Source organism: Contarinia nasturtii, unplaced genomic scaffold (assembly GCF_009176525.2).
Source record: "Contarinia nasturtii isolate CC-2019 unplaced genomic scaffold, AAFC_CNas_1.1 Cnas_scaffold_350, whole genome shotgun sequence".
NCBI classification, from domain to species: Eukaryota; Metazoa; Arthropoda; class Insecta; order Diptera; family Cecidomyiidae; genus Contarinia; species Contarinia nasturtii.
Window position 1 is genome coordinate 2,040,186 of NW_022197705.1, and position 22,593 is coordinate 2,062,778.

The following is a 22,593-nucleotide window of genomic DNA, read 5'->3' on the forward strand; positions in this document are numbered from 1 at the left end:
GGTTTCAAGGCAATCGCAAAAATTTGCCAGGCTGGATAGGGGGGGCCAAATGCTTTCCCATGCAATGAATACGTGCACGCATTCAATGTTCATCAAACCAAATATGAATAATTTGTTGCAAATGGATTTCTGCATTTAAGGTCCGTATCGGAGAATTCAACCAAACCACCCAACGATTTAAAAACTTGTGGTTTTAAAAATGTCTGTATTTTTGTATATACAATAGAATACGTAAAAACTTTGTAAACGAGTGCTTTAGAATCAGAACTGGTATTTGCACTCTGGTAGTGCGCACACAACGTAGACTTTGCACTACAGACTCTGTCTGTCACGCTCAGTCTGTGAGTGCAAAGTCTTCTGTGTATGCGCACTACTAGAATGAAAATACCAGTTCTGCATAGAATATAGTTCGTATGAAACACTTTAATTCGATGTTTGTAGAGGATGAGAAGGAGTGCAAATAAATTTTATGATAAAACGATTGATTTATTTTTATTTGATCTTTATTCTTTGAACTTCACTGATGAACTAACTATAATATTCAATCTTCCGAATGTAACGATCAAAATGTTTCGAATTGAGCAGAATCAAAACATCAAATGTCACTTTTTGTCATACACCAGTAAAGCCAGTAAAGTCAGTGTTTCCATAGTTGACCAGTTATCAGTTGAAACAGTAATCCAAAAACCAGTTAAATCGATAGAATTGAATTCCAATTTTGGCAAAAAACGAACAACAAGAAATAAAAAAGTACAAAATTATTGAAAAGTTTTATAAATTGAAATTGTTATTGAAACTGATTTAGTAGCTTTTTAACAATTAATCATAATTTAGATGAAACAAATTATTAGGTGGAGACTATGTATTTTTCCGTATCTATCCAGGGTATTCGGGCAATTTGTTTAAAACCAAGTTTAGTAAAAAGTGATCGAGGCGGTATATTTGCATCCATGATAGCACCGTAAATATCATGACCCATTTCAGCTACCTTTCTTGATAGGTATTTAGTTACTAATGAATAAGTTTTACCAACTTTTCGAAACCACAAATGACGCTAGCCCATGAATTTGGTGAATGTAATGAAGCAATTGGTAAAACTTATTCAACTGATATTCTCTTTTGAAAAATATGCCTCAGAGATGTCAAAAATAAAACAGTTTTTGTAAATTTTGGTCCGGGTTCCACCGTATGTGAATTTAACTGAATCGTCGAAAGCTATAAAGATATAAAAATGATCTTATAAAAAATATGATTTTCGTATAACAACTGAAACGAAATTTGATAACGATGATACCGAAATTTATAGATGTTGGATCGTTGTCTTTCATAACGTAGTTTTTTTTTATCTTACATAGAATGAATTATCGTAAAGTAAATATTGGCTTTTATACAAGAGCAGTTTTTTTAATAATAGATCTATAATTCAGATATTATTTTTTTATTTGATAGAGAACATGTTTTTTCGTTCTGGGTCAACAAATATTCTCGGCCAATAAATAATATATTTTCAAATAGCAACTGAAAATCTATTTCGACCAATTTTACACATCAACCTGATTGCAATTGTGCAATTCATCAAATCAAATATGAATAATTTGTTGCAAATGGAATGCTGCATTTAAGGTCCGTATCGGCGAATTCGATCAAATCAGCCAACGACTTAAAAACTTTTGGTTTTAAAAAAGTCTGCATTTTTGTGTGTATACAATAGAATACGTAAAAAGTTTGGAAATAAAATTGTAACCCAAAAACCAGTAAAATTCATCGAATTGAATTCCTACTTCAGTTGGAAACAGACAACCAAAGCGATATATACAGATACAATAATGGCAAATCGTTTGAAAAAGTATATATTTTAAAGTCAACAATTAGAGAAGCGAAGGGTCAGTGAACATATATGAAACCGGAAATATGCTTAAAATCTAATCAATTTTCAGTTCATAGCGTTGTAACATCGTCGTTGCCCTTTGCTGTCTGAAAAAACATTTTATGGAAGAAGTTAAAACAAACAGTTTTCCCGGGTAGAAAAATGAATTGAGGTAGTGCCATCGATAAGCTTGACGTTTTCAACGAAGAACTTGATAGAAGTAAAAACGCTTCAATAAGCAGGACAAAAAACTTTCCCCATGAAAATGTAAAAAAAAATCTTACTGACAAGATTGTTCAGCTGATACTTGACTTTTTTTTCGTTCAATAGTTTTGACCGCCGAGGTTCGCTACAACTTATGTTGTGTACGTAGTTTCATTTTACCGCGTCAATCGACGTTTTAAATCGTTACGGTCGCAGTGCGAAATAGCACAAAGTTGGACGATTGTGTGTGTGTGTGAGTGTACTGTGTAGTGTACACAAACATCCTGAATGTGAAGTGAACGGAAGTAGAAAAAAAAAGTTAAAGGAATTTCCCCAGAGCGATGGATACAGTCAAGTTAAATGTGAAGTAGACATGTCTTACATGGAATTCAACATTTGATATCGTTTCGAATTTAATTCGACAAAGTGTATTAAGCTACGGACGGTCTGTCAGTATTTCTCACGATGAGATTACATTTATCTCTGGCAAAAAGTTACATTTTATTTTTGCGATAAACATATTTTATATGCTAATTGTTGTTGTTTTTTTATTACTTTATTTGGAAGCAAAATCAAGGTTATACTTAGATTTCTTTCGTTTACAACATTTTATTTTCTTTCACCACTTTCAGATATCATATTTTTAACAAAAATCTATTGAAATTTGTATATCCATCGAATTCAAGTCTTCCAATTATAATCGAAAGTATAAAAAACAAAAACTATCTGTTCATGTTCAATTCCAACAAAAAAGCATACTGGCACAAAAACAAATTAAAATTGAATTTATTTTTATTCCACTTTATTCTGGTTGTTTCTATTTATAGTTGCCGTTACCGACAATCGACTAACGTTCAGTGACATTCGAAAAGGTCGCATTGCATAGAAATTAAGCAAAAACATTTATATCTTTTTATCCATTATATTGAGCGGAAACCAAAAGGGAGAAAGTGCATTCTTTCGTGTAAGTTTTAATTAGCGAGTTTAATCTATTATTAACACCACTTTAAAAACTATTTCAAACTTTGCAACTTGAACGTAGAAAATCTTATAAAGAGGTCTTAAAGGTTTATCCAATTCGATTGTGGAATTGTATCGAACTGTTTTTATCAATATTTTGCAAACTTTCTTTCATTCAAATTAAAACATTTATAATTATAAATAATTATAGCATTTGTTGCAGACATATTTACCATTATAAATCGTAATAACTTCAATTGAATGACAAAAATAACACATTTTTCTTTCATAAAAAAATTCTTTTTGTATTGGAAAATAAAACGATAAAAAAAGGTTGTATAAAAGGCAAAAAGATATTGATAATTAATGAAGGATCGACAAGATGCGGGAAATGAGAAATAAACATGTTTCATCATCCTATTACAGATAGGTTTTTTCGTACCAAAATACAAATTTCCTGAATAAACCATACAATGGAAATAAATATATAGATATCTACAGACATTTCGTAAGCAGCGCCTGTGTTAAGCATCTCTTTGCTCGTACTCGGTGAACGCTAAACATAAAAATAGTGTCATTGTTTGAAATGAATATTGTAAGTGAAAAGCAAATACAAACAATTTAATTAATTATTATGTTTAGCATACACAGCGTCCGAGATGTGTTAAATAGGCGCTATTTTCGAAATATCTGTAGACATCTATCTATCTATTCATATTGTATGGAATAAACCTCTCTTGTCGTTTCTACTCAGACACCTTCAGTTTCAACAAAAAATGACTCAAAAAAATTTTTTTCAAATAAAATTTGCAACATTTTTTCACTCAACCGTACAGTTCCATATTGATATTCTGAAAAGACTCAAGTTGAAATCATGAAACCGTTCGTCAATTAATAAGCGTAGTTCAAAATTATTTGTTACAAAATTGTTATGTTATCGAGAGGGTGTACCCGAGAAGTGTGCGCTGCAATACACAATATTATATATGCCTTGCTAATTAATTCGTTTCGGTGACTGCAAATGTTGAGAAAAAAAATTGAATTGAAAATTCAATTGAAATGCCAATCGCGTTCGGTTTTTGTTTTGCTATCTTTTTCAATGTTTTGTTTTTTTTTTTATATTTCATCCTTTGATTACAAACGTTGAATATGAAGTTTCAATGGTGGATTCCATTCTATTTAAGCGCTCGACAAAATATGTGCGTTTTTGAATCGTTAAAAAAAAGTTCACATAATGAAAGTTGGGTTGGCAAATAAAGTCATTCGTTGCATTAAAACATACAACGCAATGGCACGTAGAAGCTATACACGATAAGGAATTTAGATGTTTTATCAGAGTATTGCAATTGAATATTTTTGCTTTGCAACGGAAAAACGAATGACATGATTTGTGGAAATGAAATACACATCTTGACAATCAACGAGACATTTTTTTTGCTATTCTTTTTCGGTTTCACTTTTATTCCAAAGAACAATTCCTTTTCCCAACTGTAATTAGTTATTCTCGTAATATATTGTTGTGAATTCAAACTAAGATCCATGACGCATGGAAAATTGAGAACTAAATCATACTATCAATAAACAAAACTTACACACTAAAATTATATTCTTCTGAAAAAAACCGGGAAAATATGATAATCTCAAGTTGGGGTTACAATTGTTGGTTAGTCGGTTTTCGTTCGCTAGTTTTCGATTGTATTACATTTTCGCCGGCGAATTATAACTTTTTTCTTCTTTCATATGCAACAACTCAAATGGAGTGAGCAAAGCCATGAGCAATTTTTAATACATTATGAAGCAAGTGCACGGCGCACAAACAAAGAATGAATAGAATCTATTGAGATCAAAATTGTCTTCCGTTTCGTTATAGTCATCTATTGTTTCGGTTCATGTAAAAGGCAATTTTTACTTTCTTTTATGTGTCTTATGTTTTAGCATGTATTTTCTCTTTTTTTTGTAACCGCTGCATTTCGTATTTGAATACAACGTTTTTTTTCTCTTTTGCGTCGGATACTTGAAATTTTTGTCGGCGTTATTGTTGGGTATTCCGTTTAAGGGTTGGATAAAATCTCCCCCGTCTTTGAACTTGTTCACAAACGGCGAAGTGATATATTTTTATAAATTGCAAAATGACTAGAAATATTATTTACATATTTGTTTGTTTGTATTTTTTAATGTTTCACTTGATATGTGTGTTGGATGAAATTTAGTGAGAAAAAAATCCATTGGATTACTGGACTATCTTGAACTGTACGCTCTATCGCATGTGTTAGTAGCTATTTATTTTTTATTATCGTTGTTATCGTTGTAATATTTGTTTGTTTCCGTCAACTCTCGCAACGTTTCTTCCATAGAAGAAAAAAGTGTCTTATGTGAAATCGTGAGAGAGCGAGCAAATTCAATAGAGAAAGTCCAGAATCTTGTAGTTATTCGGTGTTAACACGATGAGAGGGGAGAAATGCTGTTAAGCACATTATCATGATTCATGAATCAAATGAAATTTGATAGAAAAAATGGAATTCGCTTTACTTAATACAGACCATTTTTATCTCCCTCAACCGCTCTCTCCCCCTCTTATATCCACAGTACTCTTAAAACGATGACAATGGCTCTTTTTACATCTTTTGCTTCGCGGTTTTTCTATTATGACTTCTGTTGCTTCATCTCGTTGTGCTGTTCTCACTGCATTCTCGTTGGCTCGCGAGCGAAAAATCATGGTGCACATAAAAAAAAATTAAATGAACTGAAACAAGTTTTCATTCATGCAATCGAACTTAACCCATACTGATGGCACGCCATGCATTTTTCCAACTACTTTCTTCATCATCTTCTTCTTTCAGCCGTTTTCTATTTATCAAGTCTGGAAGAAGAGTTTAATTCTGTGGTATAAGTATTATAATCTTAGTTTTTGCAACACTACTAAGTTTAGATTAAAAGACTCGCGATTCAATTGAAAATCTGGTGGAGCGTTTCGTCTTTTTTCTGTTGCATTTCAAACCTCAACTAGAGCAACAGCGACGACGGCAGCATCACGCAGTTTTTTATGCCCTGCTTTATATTACATTTATGCCATTTCCATTGGGGTTTTCCGTTGGTGCTTAAAATCCTGTTTGCATTTTCTTTTTAGCAAATCAATATAATACGTGTTTGGCTGTCATGTAATAGTTTTCGCACATGAATTTTAATGATTTCTAAATTTATTGCTTCCATTGAGAGCGAAAACTTTTTCGCCTTGGTTGCGCCAACTCCAAATCACGAAGCATGCAAATGAAATAAATACAGAATACTATGCAATTCCCATCAATGTATAAAAATTAAGATGAAAGAACAAGAAAATAGAGTGGAAAAAGAAAAAAAAAACCGTCCGCGCAAAATATTTTATGTGGATAGTGTGTTTTTTTTTTCGTGCGGTGCCCATCATTTTGTATGCAACGCATTTGCTGATTTTATGTGCACAAAATACTGAACAGAAATTGAATTGAATTTTTAGTTTCGCATTTTTTTTAATGTCGTTATCACGTACTGCGTACAATTTAACCATTTTCTACCTTCATCTTTTTCTCAAATAAAGTTTATCAATGGAATCATAGAATCTTTTTATACTCTTCTTTTGCACTGCCACTGCTACTTCAACCGAAACCTTTGTGGAATGGAAAAGTCATTTACCATTACAAAACCGAATAAAATCAGAAAAATATAACAAGGTTATAGCTGTTTATACAGAGCCTGCCACTTAAACTCAACTATATGTGCATGATGAAGAGACTGGATTCTTTTGATATAAATTGTGGCTCCTTTTTTGTCGTTTATCAAATGTGTACTGAAATAATGATATTCAAAAATCTATGCATGACTCATGCACATTGTTTTAGATAAAAATTGTATTACATTAAATGATAACTACAACGAAAATAGTATAGTGGTTTGTTCGATGCTCGCAATTGATTTATGCCAGTTGAAAACCATAAATTGTGTACACACTATAGCGAGCATGTGAAAATCGATTTTGCGTGAAATATACATTGTATTGTGTTTGTATGGAATTAGGGTTCGCCGTTATGTGCATTGTTTATGCACTTATCTGATATGATGAGGGTGCGATGCGATTCATTGATATATGTTCGATCTCATGTGTTAAATGTTATAATGCAATTTTCTTGTTCTCCCCTTATTTACTGCCACGACATTTTTTTATTTTTTTTTTTCGGCAAACGACACAATTGAGAAACGCATTTCCTTTCCGGACCACTCGCCACATTTTATTTATCTACAGAATTGTTTGGCCAAACAAGAAAATCAATAATTTAAGAAGACCATATATTTCATGATGTTCATTTTCAAACAAATGCACATTTATGAATTTCCAGCTATCGTCTGTTGCTGTTTGGCGATTGAAAAATGGTCGGTTTGGTTTTTGTTTTCTTTAATCCTTGATTAAATGCTGTGTTTTCCATTCGGACGAGTTTTTATAATAATATCATTAATTTAACATTAAATTCAACAAAACATTCTTACCGCTTTTTTGTTTCGTTCATTTCATTCGATAAAGAATTTTTTTTTCCCAAATGCTATCTGTAAAATTGCTCATTTTAATTAAAACAAACGCAATATGCTATAGAGGTCATACAAAAAAAAAATTCAAGCAAAAACATCGTTTGTTTTTATTAATTCACGATTTCTCGTTTTATTTCAGCAGCAACTCTAAAAAATATATATACAAACCACGAAAAGTCATTCAATATTTCTTTAATGCATACACAGCCAAATGTCATTGTTCTGGAAAACTTTGCTGAAAAATAATGACGACGATAATTTACAAATTGAATTCCCCAGAATAAACTGAACAACGAAATGATTTGTTTAATTTTCTTCGAATTTTTCAAAAGTTTTTTTTTATTCCGAAAAATGTATATCGTTTTTTAAACATGCTAATGTGGTAGATTGCGAATTTTGCTGTAAATAATTCATTTGATTTAATACTTTTATAATACTTTTTTGAATATAGAAATCTTCGTATCCGTTTTTTTTTGTAATTGGGGCGCAATTTAAATTGAAACTCGCAGAAATGAAATTAATACTGAAAAGTCAATGTATGGCCGTTAATCAGTGGAGGGCGGTTGATATCAACGGACATTATGAATCGTAGCAAAAACCAAAATGAACAATCTTTAAGTCGATAATTATAAAAATTGAAAGTGTCGATGTGTTTGAAATTTGTTTGAATGAAAACGACGATTAAGCCTATATTGATCAATTGATTGCTGGATGATTTGCGCTGTGATCGGCGTATTCAACACAATCGAAAAAGAGTTTTTTACAAAGATGGCATCGGATTGGTTTTTGTGGTGTACGTTGAATACCACTGGGCGCCCTCTTTCTGATTTCAGCTCGTAAATTTTTTAAGCCCCAATTAATCTCAGCAGCATTAACATCATTTTGCGTACCCGATGCACCACCGTTTGAACTTAAGTTTACAAAAAATCTAGAATATTTGGAAAATTCATCAATCTGTGGAAATGCTTGTGATCTTCGAGTAAAGGTTTGCTTACTGTTGGCTTCATTACTTTCGTTTTCCTTTTGTAACAGTTGGCGACGAGCTGACGATGGGATTTTTTCACATTTTTCCAGTTGATGGGTCTTTAAGCCATGGCTTTTCACAAAGAATTTGTCGCAATATTGACACTTGCCAGACTGATTGGTGTTTGTTTTACCATTTGATGTGACTGTAGCTGATGAAACCATCGATGGATGCAAACTTTTTCGAACCGGTAAGGCACTTGGTTTGACGAATGTGTGTTGAGTCGACGATGTTGAAGGTGCAACTGATGATGTAGATGCTTTGGCCATAGCAAATGTAGTGAGGAATGATCGTGTTTCGCGACGTTGAGCACGAACATTCGAAGACATCGATTGACGTGTTGACACAATCGACATCTTTGGTGGCTTTGTTGGCCTTGCCACCGGATTCACTGTCGGTTGGGCAATTGTTAATCTCGATTTGTTGACAATTGTACGCGGTGCGGGTGCATCTACTGAAAATAACAAAGAAATTAGATTTTCTTCAAATTCTGTGGAATGTTGGCAAAATAGTTTCTTTGGCAACCGATGGCGGCGCTGTGAATGATTCAATTCATAAAGCACAACTTACTCTTTGTCGCAGTTGTTTTCACAACTGAGTTTTTGGATGACACCGGTACATTGCTTGTGGACGTTTTGGTGACAGGTGCTGTTGGGCGTTTCAATTCTGATGCTTTGTTCTTCTCTACTGTAAATAATCTCAAAAGATATAAATTGATGTTCCCATTGAAATATTTTGTAAATTCTTACCTGTCGGAAGTGTTTTGCTCACTTGACTTGCGACGTTCTTCAAAACGGCCAACGATTTACGTGGATCAACCTTTCGCGGTTCATACGTGGATGATCGGCGCTTGTAGGTTGTGGCACGCGTTGTTAGTTTTTTCACAACCGGTAAAATACTTTTTCGGCTATCACTGGCTAATTGCTGTCGACCGATTTTAATTGTATTCTTCGATTGTGCTGTCTTTTGACCCGCTTGCAATATCTCTTCGACGGTTTTTACATTCGTTTGAACTTTTTTCGGCAGTGGCGCTGAATTTTTAACTGTTGGTGGTACCGTACTTTTTCTCTCTTGAACTTCAACTGGTCGATTACGTGTTTCATTCGATGCTGTCATGTCAGGTGCTTTCGATGAGATTTCAGCACCTTGGACGACAGATGGATTAGCTGGCATTTCCATATTGTCTGTCAATGTGATATTCGCCGGGATCGGTGATGAATTTTCAATGACCGTATCATGTAGATCGCCCTCCAAACCATCGCTGATGTTAAATGGCGACTCATTGACTGTGACCGATTCAACACCATTTTCGAAAATTGGAATTTGCTGAACGGGATCTTTCACGTCATTTTCGTTCGATATGTCTGGCAGACTTTCTTCAATGACTTTTAATTCGAATGTTGTATCCGCGATCATGTCGACACATGATTCACTTGTTTTTGACATCTTACTAGCTACTTCTGGTGTTGGACATGGTTTCGGTATTTGACTGAATGAAACACGTTTGTTATTTTTGTTACGTGGGGTATAGTTGGTTTGTAATACTTTTCTTAACAGTGGCGTTTTTGAGCTGGCCACATTTGGAATGATGGGACTGCTTGAATCTGTTACGGTCCATTGACCTCCGTTGGCCGAATTTTCTTTGCTGTCCTCTTCTCCAGAGACAAACGAGTAATACATACTGTTTTCCGAATCGTCGTTATCTCTTGGAGTACCATAGTTGCTAATGTTACTGATGCAACTGTATCGCTTTTGTTTTGGCGTTTGCATATTTGCTGCACCAATTTGGATATGATCTGGAAAGAAAGAGAGGAAAGAACCGATTACCTTTTGATATAGGATAAGATAGATCAAAGTCTAGAGACACTATTTCAATATTGTTGGTGAATAAATCACATCAAGAGAAACTCATTGTCCTCAATGGTCACTTGATTGAGGCTCATTTGGCATGAGCCGTAATGAACAGATTTCACAGTATCGACCTTGAAAATGACATTGCCTAACAAAATAATTCACACCGATCTATTCACTGAACAAACATCACGATCTTATCAATCGAACAGTCAGTGGTTGAATTGAAAAAAAAATCGAAAAAATTATTTAATTGTTTTTTTTTTTTTCAATTTGTTTTAGTCACTAAATGATGGTTCGATTTTTTCTTCAATAAATTGATCCGTACATTACATTTGTCAAAAAAAAAATCAATCAAATCGCACTAAATTATCACTTACCCAGGATTGAAAATGAACACAATCAAAATACACACGGCTGAATCGATGTTTTCTTACTATTTTGTCAAGGCAAAACACACGAATCGTTCAATATTCACTATGTCTTGAACTAAATATAAAACTGGTCGTTGAAAAATATACTAATTGTCGAGAAAAAAAACTATTAAAATAACGTACACGACTTGATACATACAAATGGTAGACGCTTATGCTTGTTTCGTTTCGGTTAATGAGTCGAATTTGAAAAAATCCAACATAGTTGACAGTTGGTACACTTGAACCGCACAACAATAGAGTGCGTTCCATCGATCAAGTGGAGAGTTATATATAGAAGCGCTGACTACAAATGAATACAAAAATCAAATATTTGCGTGAATAAAGACGAAATATTTTAGCTACTTCAAAAATGATAAATTTTCATGAAAAAAGAAATGTTTTTACGGCTTCATTGTAAGTTGGTTTTCCATTGCGTCGGTGCAAATAGATACATATAACCGGCAACATTACAACAACAAAAACCACAGATGACAAACACCAACCACTGTTGTTTTTATTTTGACAGATGGTATAAACAAAACCGAACAAAAACGGTTAACTGTTGGGGAATGCGTAAAATTCAAAATTAACATTTTATTTTCATTCTGTCCATTTGTTAAGACTAAATCTTTTTTCAAAGCGATTTTGATCGTTTGAATCGTGACAATACACACTTTGGGAAACTTGGAATAAATGTGAGCTGTTGAATTCTATATTCATTTGACAAACGACCAACTTTATTTTATCACAGATGTACGCATAAGATGTATTTTATATAAAAAGCCATCCCAATTATTAAATGGAATGAAGGAAACATGTGCACCAAATAATGATGCCTCGTAATTTGTTAACAATTTAGCCATACACTGTGTATGTGTGCGCGCACTATGATACGATGCGAAGAAAAGTCGAATGTTTTCGCTGAATGTAGATTGTAGTTACTGGCTCAAAGTAATCAAATTATACATTCACTTACGTTATATATACGCGACTGAATTTCGCACAATAGAGAACATTGGCTTACTAAAAGTGTTTTGAATTCATTTTTCGAGTCTTCAGGGAATGAATTGCGCGAAGAAAGTGAGAACGGTTGAAGAAAGTTCCATTGCAATGAATGCAATGCGCTATGCGATGCCACTAGAACACACAATTATGCAAAGCTTCTGAATTAAATATATTAAATAAGCGATTGAATTTTTCGTATAGTGGTGTCAGTGAAAGAGCGTGTGCAAGAGTGAGAGGATGTACAAGGGATTGTTTGAGTGACTGATAAATTAAATAAACAAAAGCGCATTTGCATCATCGTCGATGCATGTTCGGTACGCTTTAATTGTGAGTCATTTGATACATTAAATGAATGGAAACCTATTTAAATGCAGATTTTTCGTTGAAAATGAAAATTTTCGCTGAAAGAAACTAAAACATAATAACGCTTTAATTATCATTACATTTCAAGCGACTTCAGTCTAATTTTGAATACCGTTGCACCAACAACACTTTTCATATTATCTTTTATTTTCAGTATGTGCTGCCATCGTCGCCGCAGCCACTTCTTCTATTTTTTTTCAGTGAATAGATTGAGCTACAGCTATATCAGTGCTATTTTCACAGCTCCTATTCATAGGCGCTATTTACGACTTTATGATACAATTCCGAACGAAATTTTCGAAATGTAAATAGAACAATAGACTTATTGTTTTTAGTATTTTTTGCATAAACAAATCAATACGTCTATTGTCCGGAATTGAATCATAAAATCGCTGTCCGTATGCGTTGTTCACAAATAGCACCTATGAATAGGAGCTGTGGAAATAGCACTGCTATAGCTGTAGCCCAATCTATTCGCTGTTTTTTTTTGATATTATTATATTTCACGCATTATATTCGTTATATTACGACTTTTTGCGCTGCAGAAAAGGTTTTGCGCTGCAGAAAAGGTTTTGCGCTGCAGAAAAGGTTTTGCGTTGTTAAACCGAATGGGAGAACAGAAGAGAACTCTGAGAAGCGAAACTTTAGCCAGTCAACAGGTAGAAAGAAGCAAGACATAAATGCTTCTATAAGTGTTCAAAATTAACTCATCAACAGTTTGTCAAACATGCTAAAATTCAAGCGCTACTATAATTTAAATAAAAAAAGAAGAATGATTAAAAAAAATTACGTTTGTTCACCAAGTGTGAGAAAATTCATTTAAAGTGTGTGCTCATTGGAACATGCTGTTGATATTGAGTAGAACAAGGGAAACACAATTCTCTACCACATTCATTCAAATACGTGCGTGTATGTGCTCAAAGATTTCCATTGGCGTCAGGTATCGTAGACAATGACAATGGACCGGCGGGTAATTGTTGGTAATGGTTATTATGCGATGCTTGAACTTGATTCTTATCCTTTCTAATGAATCATATCGTGTCGCATTCATTTCATAATGTTTCATAGAGATACTCTTGAACATAGTAGACTCAAATCATTGGCGACACATTTAGTTGCCATTCAATTTCTGTGTGATGAGCGCATCAATAAAGGAAATGTGTATGGAACGCGCATCGTTGAACACATCTTCCGTAACATATTATGGTGTTACACCTTCAAACGAGAAACTGCCATGCACGAGATTGAATTTCACCTCCAACGATGGACAAGAAAATGTATTTTTGAAGCATAGACGTGAGGCATTGCAACCGATTAAAACCAGTCGGACATACACATGTTGTAAGCTAATGTATTTTTGTGTCCAGTTATATCCAACAGCAGCAGACCACAATGTCAAAAGAGCGAAAAAACTCAATTCAGAAACAAAATTCGTTGTTTGACGACGACTTGAAGCGCTCCAACTGTAAATCCCATTTGGTTGTCTTTTTAAATGCACATTCAATTTGGTTCCTATTGTATAATACATAATCGGTGTATTGTAGTCAAAACTCCATAATCTTAGTTCGAATAAAAAACCAAAATTCAAGCAATAATGGGAATATTTAATCCCGAAAATTTGAGTTGCCGCAATGATTTATAAATGATTGAGCCAATTGATATCAAGGACGATATTAATAACAGTAATCTTCCCAACGACGAAGGAGAAGTACTATTTACTTACCATTTTGTTTACCTACTATTTTCTATCGTTTAGTACATGCATCAACCAAAGAACCGCTCCGTCGTTGCTGTTGTAGTGTTTGAAGGGGAAATACTCAGTACCCCATCCAATTTTATTTCCATCACAAAAATGAAAAGATGTTTGTATTAATTTTTCAAAAAAATATATTTTATAGATTTTTATACGCCTATTTTAATGCATAATAATAATTTAACAATTTTCACACAGTTTTCTGTAAATTGTTTGTGTACGTGTGTCAAAATTGAAAATGACATTTTATAATGAACGAAATTTGCGAAATCAAAGTCATAGCCGCGATAAATCAACGATAATTATATTAAGCAATATAAATGTCTATACAATGAAAGAAAAAAAAAAACATTTCCGAAATTTGTTGTGATGATGCGTAAAGTATTGCTGATAACAAAGAGTATTTGATATAAATTCAACAAACAATCGATGAACGATTTCGTCTTAAAATATTTCAGTAAATTTAAAATGTTCTATGAACGGCCACATAACCATGCGACCATGGTACCATCGAGCTCGGTTTATATTCTTAAAACAGATCTTCGGCGAAGACCAGTTGAAAGCAACTGAACGTCTATTTGTTGAATAATCACATCTTTTTTGTTGCAAATCAAGACCAATGAGCCATGGTTTTTGAATTAAATATCCAGGCGGTAAACTCATCTTAGATCATGATAAGTTGGTTGACTTATCAGGTCTCAGATCTATTGATGAATTAAAAAAAAAATTGAGAAAATTCAAAAACCCACTCACAAGAAATCAAATGTATATCAAAATGAATGTGAATATTCATGGGAGGCTTTTTTTGATAATTTTTTTTTAAAAGTTTGTGACAACATTGACAGGATGGAAAAAACGATGGTTAAATTTTGAATTTTGAAATTTATTTTTGTGATTTTTCAAACTTTTCTTTCGAAAATAACAAGTGACATGAAAAGGCAATGGACTTGAACTAAATAAAACTGATTAATACCGTATCGAGTTCAATCGAAAAAGTCTTTAATTTCAAAATAAAAAAATACTATGATTTAATATTTTGAATTAAAACGAAAAAAAAAAAAATATTGAAATTGTTCGATTGTAGAACTGCGTTGAAAATGTAACATGTTCCCTAACAAGAAATCTGCACATCATGCTTCATATTCGCGAAGCGATAATTTTTCATCTGTATTCTGATATAATTTAAATGACATTTAATAAATATTTCCAGTTCTTATGCTTAAAATCTTATCTAACACATTTGTTCTCTCTGTTGTTAAATCTACAGATATTTGCTGTAATAATGTTCAAAACAAAAAACGGAGGGTGGCTTTGGGATTAACATTTTCTGCATGCCATATTATAATTTGCTGTATCTGCTTTTTTTCTATTTCACAAAATTAATTTGTTCACATTCTTTTCTTTTTTTTCTAACGATCTGCGATTTTAATATATGGACTTGCATTGGAAATGTTGTCTCAATCTAATATTGTTAGCTAAATTTACATTATTATCAATTGCTGTCTGTATCTGTTCTGTAACTATTACATATATGATCTTGGCTCGTTCATAATGAATATGAACGATTTGTCTGTGTTGTTTAGTTCTATTCATGTTTACAAAAGACCGCCTTTACGGCCAAAGAACAGAGAACTAATGCTGCCTACAAAACTTTGTGTGTAGGATTGTTGGGGTGCGGCTGATGCAATGCTCGATCGATCATCATCATCTGAATCCAATTCTTGTAATTGTTTCTTTGTGCTGTGAGTAGATTTATTATGACTATTTAAACTATTATTGTTATTGGATAGAGATTTAGCAGCTGCCACAGACCCAACAGTACCAAGATCAGGTCGTTGACCACCAGCTCCATTCATCAGACTTCTTCGACTCTTTTGTCGCTGCATTTGTTTTACACGCTGCGATGTGTTGCTCTTATCGTTGCGATTTGTTGCGGCGGTATTGCTTACATGCGACGACGATGGAACAGACCGTTTCTGGCTATTCAACGTCGAATCGGATGAATCATCAGCATTTGTAATTGAGCTTGTTGTTGAACCATCGGTACTAATATCACTGAGTAGACTTTCGTGCGAAAGACCCTTATTCAATACGGCTTTTATTGTCTCCTTATCCATAGCGTACAAGTCGTCACTGCGACGTTGTTGCTGTGATATATTCTTTAAACTGGTCAGTTGGGTCATTGGGCTTGCCGTTCGTGTTCGTACAGATCCAACGGCCAACGGGCTCATACCAACTGGGTGATAATTTGATGATGCATGCATTATATTCTCGAGGCCAATGCTTTCGACTTTTTCCACCAGACGCAACGATCGCAGAGCACGTTTTTCTTGTCGTGAGAGAAGAATCTTACTTCGTGATGGGATTCGGGATGATCGGTCGGGACTTTCACTATTACTTCCGACTAATTTTCGTCGAATCATATCGGCGCCCGAATAAATCAAACCTGTTAGTAATGGTGGTTCGGGTGAACGGTCTCGGGTTGGTGATCCCTCTGAAAAAAATAATGTCATATTCGTAAATGTTGATATATCACACAAAGTATGCCGAACACCTTGATTGAGTTAACTCTAATTTGAAACTTACCCGGACTATTGCAAGGTGTCACTGTTGGAGAATGATTTTGACCGGCTGGTGTGTTTAATGCGCTTGGTGTAACTGCCTTAATACCTCGTTCGTTTAGCATTGAAGCTAAGCCCGCACTCAGCGAGAATGTTGAGCATGAATTTCGTCGAGATAAACCAGAGTGTGGTGTTGCCGGTGCGCTGTTTAGATGAAAGAAAGAAATCAATAAAATGTTCAAAGTTCGAAGTAACAACGCAATTCAAAGTTTGATAAGCTGTGAAAATACTCGAAAATTGTCGTACCTTGGTTGCCGTGAGCTGCTTATTGAATTAACTTTCGATGACATTTGCGATTGTGGCAGACTAGATGTCATCGACATTCCATCATCCGGATGCATAACTGTGCTATTTGTGTACGTATAAATGCTGCTCATCGTTTCATATTGTTTGCCTGGATGGTCGGCTTCGTCCTCTTCAACATCCGATAACGAATACAAATGTAATCCCAATTCGTCTAGGCCTCGACCACCGCGAATTGTAACGCCAGGTCGTTCATCGAGAAGACCGCCCAATGTTGGTGTTGCCAATCGATTCCAATGATGTAGCGTCTGTGAACCTTCCATCGGCATGACCAATTCAAGCTTCTTTCGCCATGGATGATTGGAAGAATAACATAAACTGTGACCCGATGAACCTGTTGACATTATACTATCGGATCGCATGCTATCCGGTGTACGGAAACCAGTCCGACCATCATTTATACCTTCGTCGTATGAATATGTGCCTGTGCATTCATTGTTTAGATAAAATTGTTAAATTCAATTTCCAATAAATCGATATTAAAAACTAGTTTTTTTAGAAAAATTAGAAATTACCTGGCGGTGCATTCGATAACATTGTACGACGCACTAAAACTTCAGCTGGTGTTAGTTTTTTCAGTGCTGCTTCCAATTCCTTCGATCCCGGTGCGCCGGGTACTCCGATTGGTTTTGCCGGATAACTATCCTCTGAATCGGATGTTAGGCTATCACGTGAAAATGTTTTCGATCCCATCGATGCTGGATATGATGAATTACCGTATATCGATGGACTTTTTGTTGAGTTTATGCTGCTTGCGAATGGGAATGAAGACATTCGTGGTTGTCCCGAACTGCTACTCATTGACATTGAACCAAGCTGCAGATTTTGATTATCTGTTGCTTTGCCCACACAACGTACCATATCAAATGCCTTCTTATACGAATTATTTTGATTATACATTGAACCCATCATACCGCAACCACGATCTGATGCAATACCGGAGTCTAAGCTGTGGTCGGAAAATAGCGACGATTCCATTAGCTCGGACTGCAACGATTCACCTGCGAATATTAAATCGGATTATTAACAAAAATTCAAATGCTCCTCGGTTATCCACCTTTTTTAGATTTTTAAAATTGCCAAATGTTTATTTAAAATTCAATTAAAATTGTTAACTCACCTGGTGGATATGCAAGCGATGCAATTCCTGGAATTAATGAACTTCGTACAGTTGGTTGTTGTCGTTTACGTTGATTTCGAAGTTCCTTTTGTGTTTCTTCCAACAATGATAGCACCTCTTGATACCGTGCTTTTGATTCCGCCAATTCCATAGCAAGCTCATTTTGATTATCTGTTGTGATCCGTAGTCGTACCGTTTGGTCATCATATTCCGATGTCAATTCTTTTATTTGTAAATTTGCTTTCGTCAAATTGTTCGTTAGCTTTTCGATCGTCTCACTTTGCACTTTATTCTCTTCTTTCAAACTATCCAATTCATAAATAAGATGGTCATACTGATCTTTTGTACTGCTCAATTCATCTCGGATAGTGTCCATTAAACGGCGTTCAATCTCTTCAACTTCATCGGTCTCTTTGACTAATTGTGACGCTTCATTTCGAAGTGATTTATTTTCATTTTCTAAAATTGACACCTTCTTCTGCAGCAAATCCAAATTAACCGATGTTAGTGACATTGGTGTATCTAAGCAAACGGAAAAACCATAATATTCACATTAACTTATGTAATTTACTTAAATGAGTGGAAAAATACTCTAATCCAATTAAGGCGCCTATGAAAGCGACAAATATCTCTGTTTGACTGACTAGCTTTCAAACAAAATCAAACACATCAAGTACAAGATTCACAGATGAGTCTGTGTAGTGATATCAGCTTTGACAATGCAATGATAACGTTTTTCATTTCAGCTAAGCAACACTGCTTGACTTTTTTCAATAACGTAACACACAAATTGATAACACACGCGCTTATCTTTGAATTGACGTCTTATAACATTGAGTTTCGTCGCGACAATTGGTGTCATTTAAATCGATTCTAAATTGAAATAAACTTACATTCTTCTTCGTTTACAATAGCATCATCGTCATTCGTTAAGGCCGCCAACAGGTTACATTTTGTTGTTAATTCGTATTTTAGCTGTGTACAATTTTCGTTGGCCACTTTTACATCGTTTTCCAGTTCTTCAACTTGTTTTTTGAGGCGGGTATTTTCGGCTAATAAATCCTTGCCAATATGCGCTGTCAATTCTAAATCTTTTTCTTTTTCTTCTAACAAACGCGTGACCGCTTCGATGTCATTGTACGTGCGTGTCATCTGGCTCAAACGATTGGAGCAAAGGACTATAAGAAAAAAGAGAAGAAAATAACAAGAAAATTAAGCATTTTATTCATTTAATACTACTTAACCAATGTTTATTAAATTAACTTCTATTTTTAGCAACATCGATGATTGCATAACTTATATCATATGAAATATTGTCAATATCGACAAGGTTTCGACGTTTTTTTTTAACGAAAAAACGCAGTTGAACACCCAATACAAAAAAATGAACGATATTCGTCTTTAAAAAAAAAACAGAAACCATGGCTCAAAAACATAAAGTCTTTGAAATTAATAATCGAGCTCCCAACACTATATGCTGTATCGCTCATTTAAATGGCATATTTAGTAAAGAAAGACAGAGATATGACTATATAATGTCATTTTTTGGTTCAATTATATAAATAACTTGCGATTGTTATCATTTTTGAAGATTTTTCAATTATTTTCCCGAAAAACTAGAGATTCAATATTTGAATAACATTGTTCTGTATCATTTGATGATTTCCACATAAAAACTGATGATTTCTATAAATATTTTTCGTTCTGATATCTCAACACTGATAAAATTCACCTTCGCGAGTTGCACTCTGAGAGCGTCGTTCTTTCTTAAGCAATGCCAAACGTGACGTTGGCGTTGAAGTCAACGAAGAGCGTCGATGTTGCTCTGTAACACTAGATGCAATTGATAATGAAGCTGTTGATATAATTGATTCATTACACGTATCATCATCCTCATCTCTATCCGATATTGTATTTGAGGATTTTGATTTAATAACGCTTTTACGAAAAGCAGTTACTGCCCGACCCAACATTTTGTTATATTACAAAAAAAAAACTTTATGAACACAAATGGTCAAAATATCACAAATTAAATTCAATGTAAATTTAAAAAGACGTAAAGTTCCAAAAAAACATTTTATGTTACGTATAGGAAGAAGAGTTTATATATTGCACTATCACTACTTTGTGTTTACGAAAAATACTCTTTTTCTTGTTCATTTCTTAAATGTTCACAAAATAACCAGTGTTTTGTGTAATTTACGAAAAAATTATTTATTTTCTTTGAATTGTCCATATTTTATGATGGGATGTGTTTGAAATCAATGTTGTATCGTCGAGTCTGTGTATCCTTTTGTAAAATGTCGACCATATTAGATTGTCCCTTCTTTGTTTCTTTTTATTTGAAAAGCAGAGAGAATTGTTCGAAATCGGAGGATGCGCACTGTATCAAATATTTCGCGAAATTCTCTGCGTCAAATGTCATTTGACATCAAGCAAAACATTAGATTGTCAATATTGGTGTTCCAGTAGTTTGACAAATAAATTTTTCAAATTTTTTTATTCGTTTTGCTTCTGCACTAGATTTTCGTTGAACACGGTTCGGTTGCACATGCAGTTTGTTTAAATGATCAAAATGAACTAAACAAACTGGCGAGAAAAAAGTGCAAAGCATAGCACCATACACAATGGGAAACGGCGAAAGAATGCTTGTAAGAGACAGAGAAAAAGAAAAGTGCAACCAAATGTAGCTAACGAACGAAGAAATATAAAACAATAGACGAAGTAGAAGAAATTTTTTTTTGCTGAGAAAATAAATATGGTTCCCACATATTTGCATTGATAATCGTCTTAGATGTAGCCAAACAAGGATGGTAAACAATTAAAAATACAATAAAAACCAAGAAATTGGAATAATACATATACAATGTGATGCTTTAGACGATGTCGAATTTTGCTCTCATGCAGAATGTTCAAATTCAACAATAAATCGTTCATAAACACTTTGGACGCATTTGCATATACATTTTGTTACCTGAGCAATTTTCTTTTACGGCGTACACGCAGACAATGATCCGGAGAGTGAAATCGATAGAACAATGAGTGTGAAAAGAACTTTAGAAGACAAAAAAGTGTGCCCACACATTTGAATATTTTACGGTTTTTCAGTACCTACGCATACATGCTCAATGTTTTTTTTATTGCTTCCGCCTGGAACTCGATGAACTAGCATAGAGCTAGGGTGTTATAATAACAACTGATACTTTTTTGTTTCGCATTTGTTACAAACAATATTTAAAAAAAAAACTCATATTTTTTATATGTAATACGATGCTATTGTAATGAGCGTGTAAGTACATAAGCGGCAATCCACAATGGTACAATTCAATTTTAGCATTTCATTATGTTTTCAGAGGTACTATAAATGGATTCATTCACGGCTTTCTTTTTCGTTTGATATCTATTGTGACCCCGCTTGTATTCGATTCGCTAATGAAGCAATACATCAACGGTGTACCGTCCAAATGATATTGTCTTTGTACATTTTGGAATTATGAAATATTAACCACGGTTTGAATTCACTGTTGTCACAAAAATAATGTAGTTTCTTCTTTTATTCTTTAATGAACAAACGAACCAAGTACCGAATCAATACGTCTTTTTTTGCCATGTATTCAATTGGAGTTACAATTATGTGAACGGTCAAGCCTACGTGTGTTTATATCATTTTAATTCACCATTTATTCAATTTTGTTGTTTGTAAAGTGAAATTTCTTTCATAACACATACCCGAATGAAAGAGATTTTCAATTTCATTTCAGTCCGACACAATTTTTCACATAATGGAAAACAAAACATATACGATGACTTTTGGTTATCGATTTGAAAGTTCAATTAAGTCAAATCGCCGAAAAAATATTTGTTTCTCTATCTTTTTGTCTTTTCGAGGATAATTCTCAACATTTAAGATCCAAAAAATATAAATAACTTTTAATACAACTGAACTCGAGGGATTGAGTATTTTTCATCGGTTGAAGGTTGAATTTGAATGACGTAGTCGCATATATATATTTTTTTCATCTTCGCACAAAATTCCATTCAAATAACAAAAATCCGTTCATCGTGTATGTGTGCGGTGAATTTAAAACGCAATCATTTGACGTTCTAATAGAACATTCACTTTTCAAATGGCACATGCGCCATAGATTTGTTGCGTCGTTTTTTTTATCCTCTGTCACGAAATATGCTTCCCCTATTTGTTTTAAAACATGTTGTGCATATTGCATGGCTATGACGAAAACAGTACACCAATATTGATTACATTGTGCAGTGTCTCACCTTACGGCATACCGAAAAATTGAATACGTAGAAAGATTCAGTTGATAGCCAATAATTACGCGGAAAATCGTCTACCTCATACTGAATTGGACGAAAGATAGAGAGCAAAAATAAAATTTGACATAATGTACAGTGTACACAAGCATAGATCTAGCACCATACATTGGTTGAGTTCGCTTTTAATTTCAACCCATAAATAACAATTATTTGTTTAAAGCAGTGTACACCTTTAAATTTATGGAAACATTTTTATCGATTGATTTATTTGTATCCA

The 22,593-nt window shown here is 34.0% G+C and overlaps 2 protein-coding genes across 14 annotated transcripts in view; both read right to left on the reverse strand.

Moving 5' to 3' along the window:
- Positions 1–7,927: 7,927 nt before the first annotated feature.
- On the reverse strand, positions 7,928–11,060 carry LOC116338272 (flocculation protein FLO11). Of its 5 annotated transcripts, none has more exons than XM_031763408.1 (5): positions 10,841–11,060; positions 9,359–10,405; positions 9,180–9,296; positions 8,581–9,063; positions 8,396–8,513 (listed from the first exon to the last, which is right to left on the reverse strand). In XM_031763408.1, exons 2-5 carry the CDS (start codon positions 10,377–10,379, stop codon positions 8,503–8,505), a joined length of 1,632 nt encoding a protein of 543 aa, XP_031619268.1. In that variant the 5' UTR covers positions 10,380–10,405; positions 10,841–11,060; the 3' UTR covers positions 8,396–8,502. The 5 variants fall into 5 exon arrangements, with proteins under 5 accessions (XP_031619267.1, XP_031619266.1, XP_031619265.1 ...); XM_031763409.1 differs by having other exon boundaries at positions 8,400–8,513; positions 8,596–9,063; XM_031763407.1 differs by having other exon boundaries at positions 7,928–9,060.
- A 4,338-nt stretch (positions 11,061–15,398) lies between these two features.
- Positions 15,399–22,593, reverse strand: part of LOC116338305 (trafficking kinesin-binding protein milt) — a 37,424-nt gene continuing 30,229 nt past the window's right edge. For 7 of the 9 annotated variants that reach the window (XM_031763452.1, XM_031763451.1, XM_031763449.1 and 4 more), the window contains 6 exons: positions 18,935–19,219; positions 18,042–18,563; positions 17,437–17,922; positions 16,865–17,345; positions 16,584–16,762; positions 15,399–16,491 (listed from right to left, as the gene is read on the reverse strand). In XM_031763452.1, the coding sequence (XP_031619312.1) occupies positions 15,593–16,491; positions 16,584–16,762; positions 16,865–17,345; positions 17,437–17,922; positions 18,042–18,563; positions 18,935–19,219 (2,852 nt within the window). In that variant the 3' untranslated portion in view covers positions 15,399–15,592. Of the gene's footprint in view, positions 16,492–16,583; positions 16,763–16,864; positions 17,346–17,436; positions 17,923–18,041; positions 18,564–18,934; positions 19,220–19,773; positions 19,901–21,770; positions 21,927–22,593 lie in introns of those variants that run through there. The other 2 variants (XM_031763455.1, XM_031763453.1) reach the window with 2 other exon arrangements.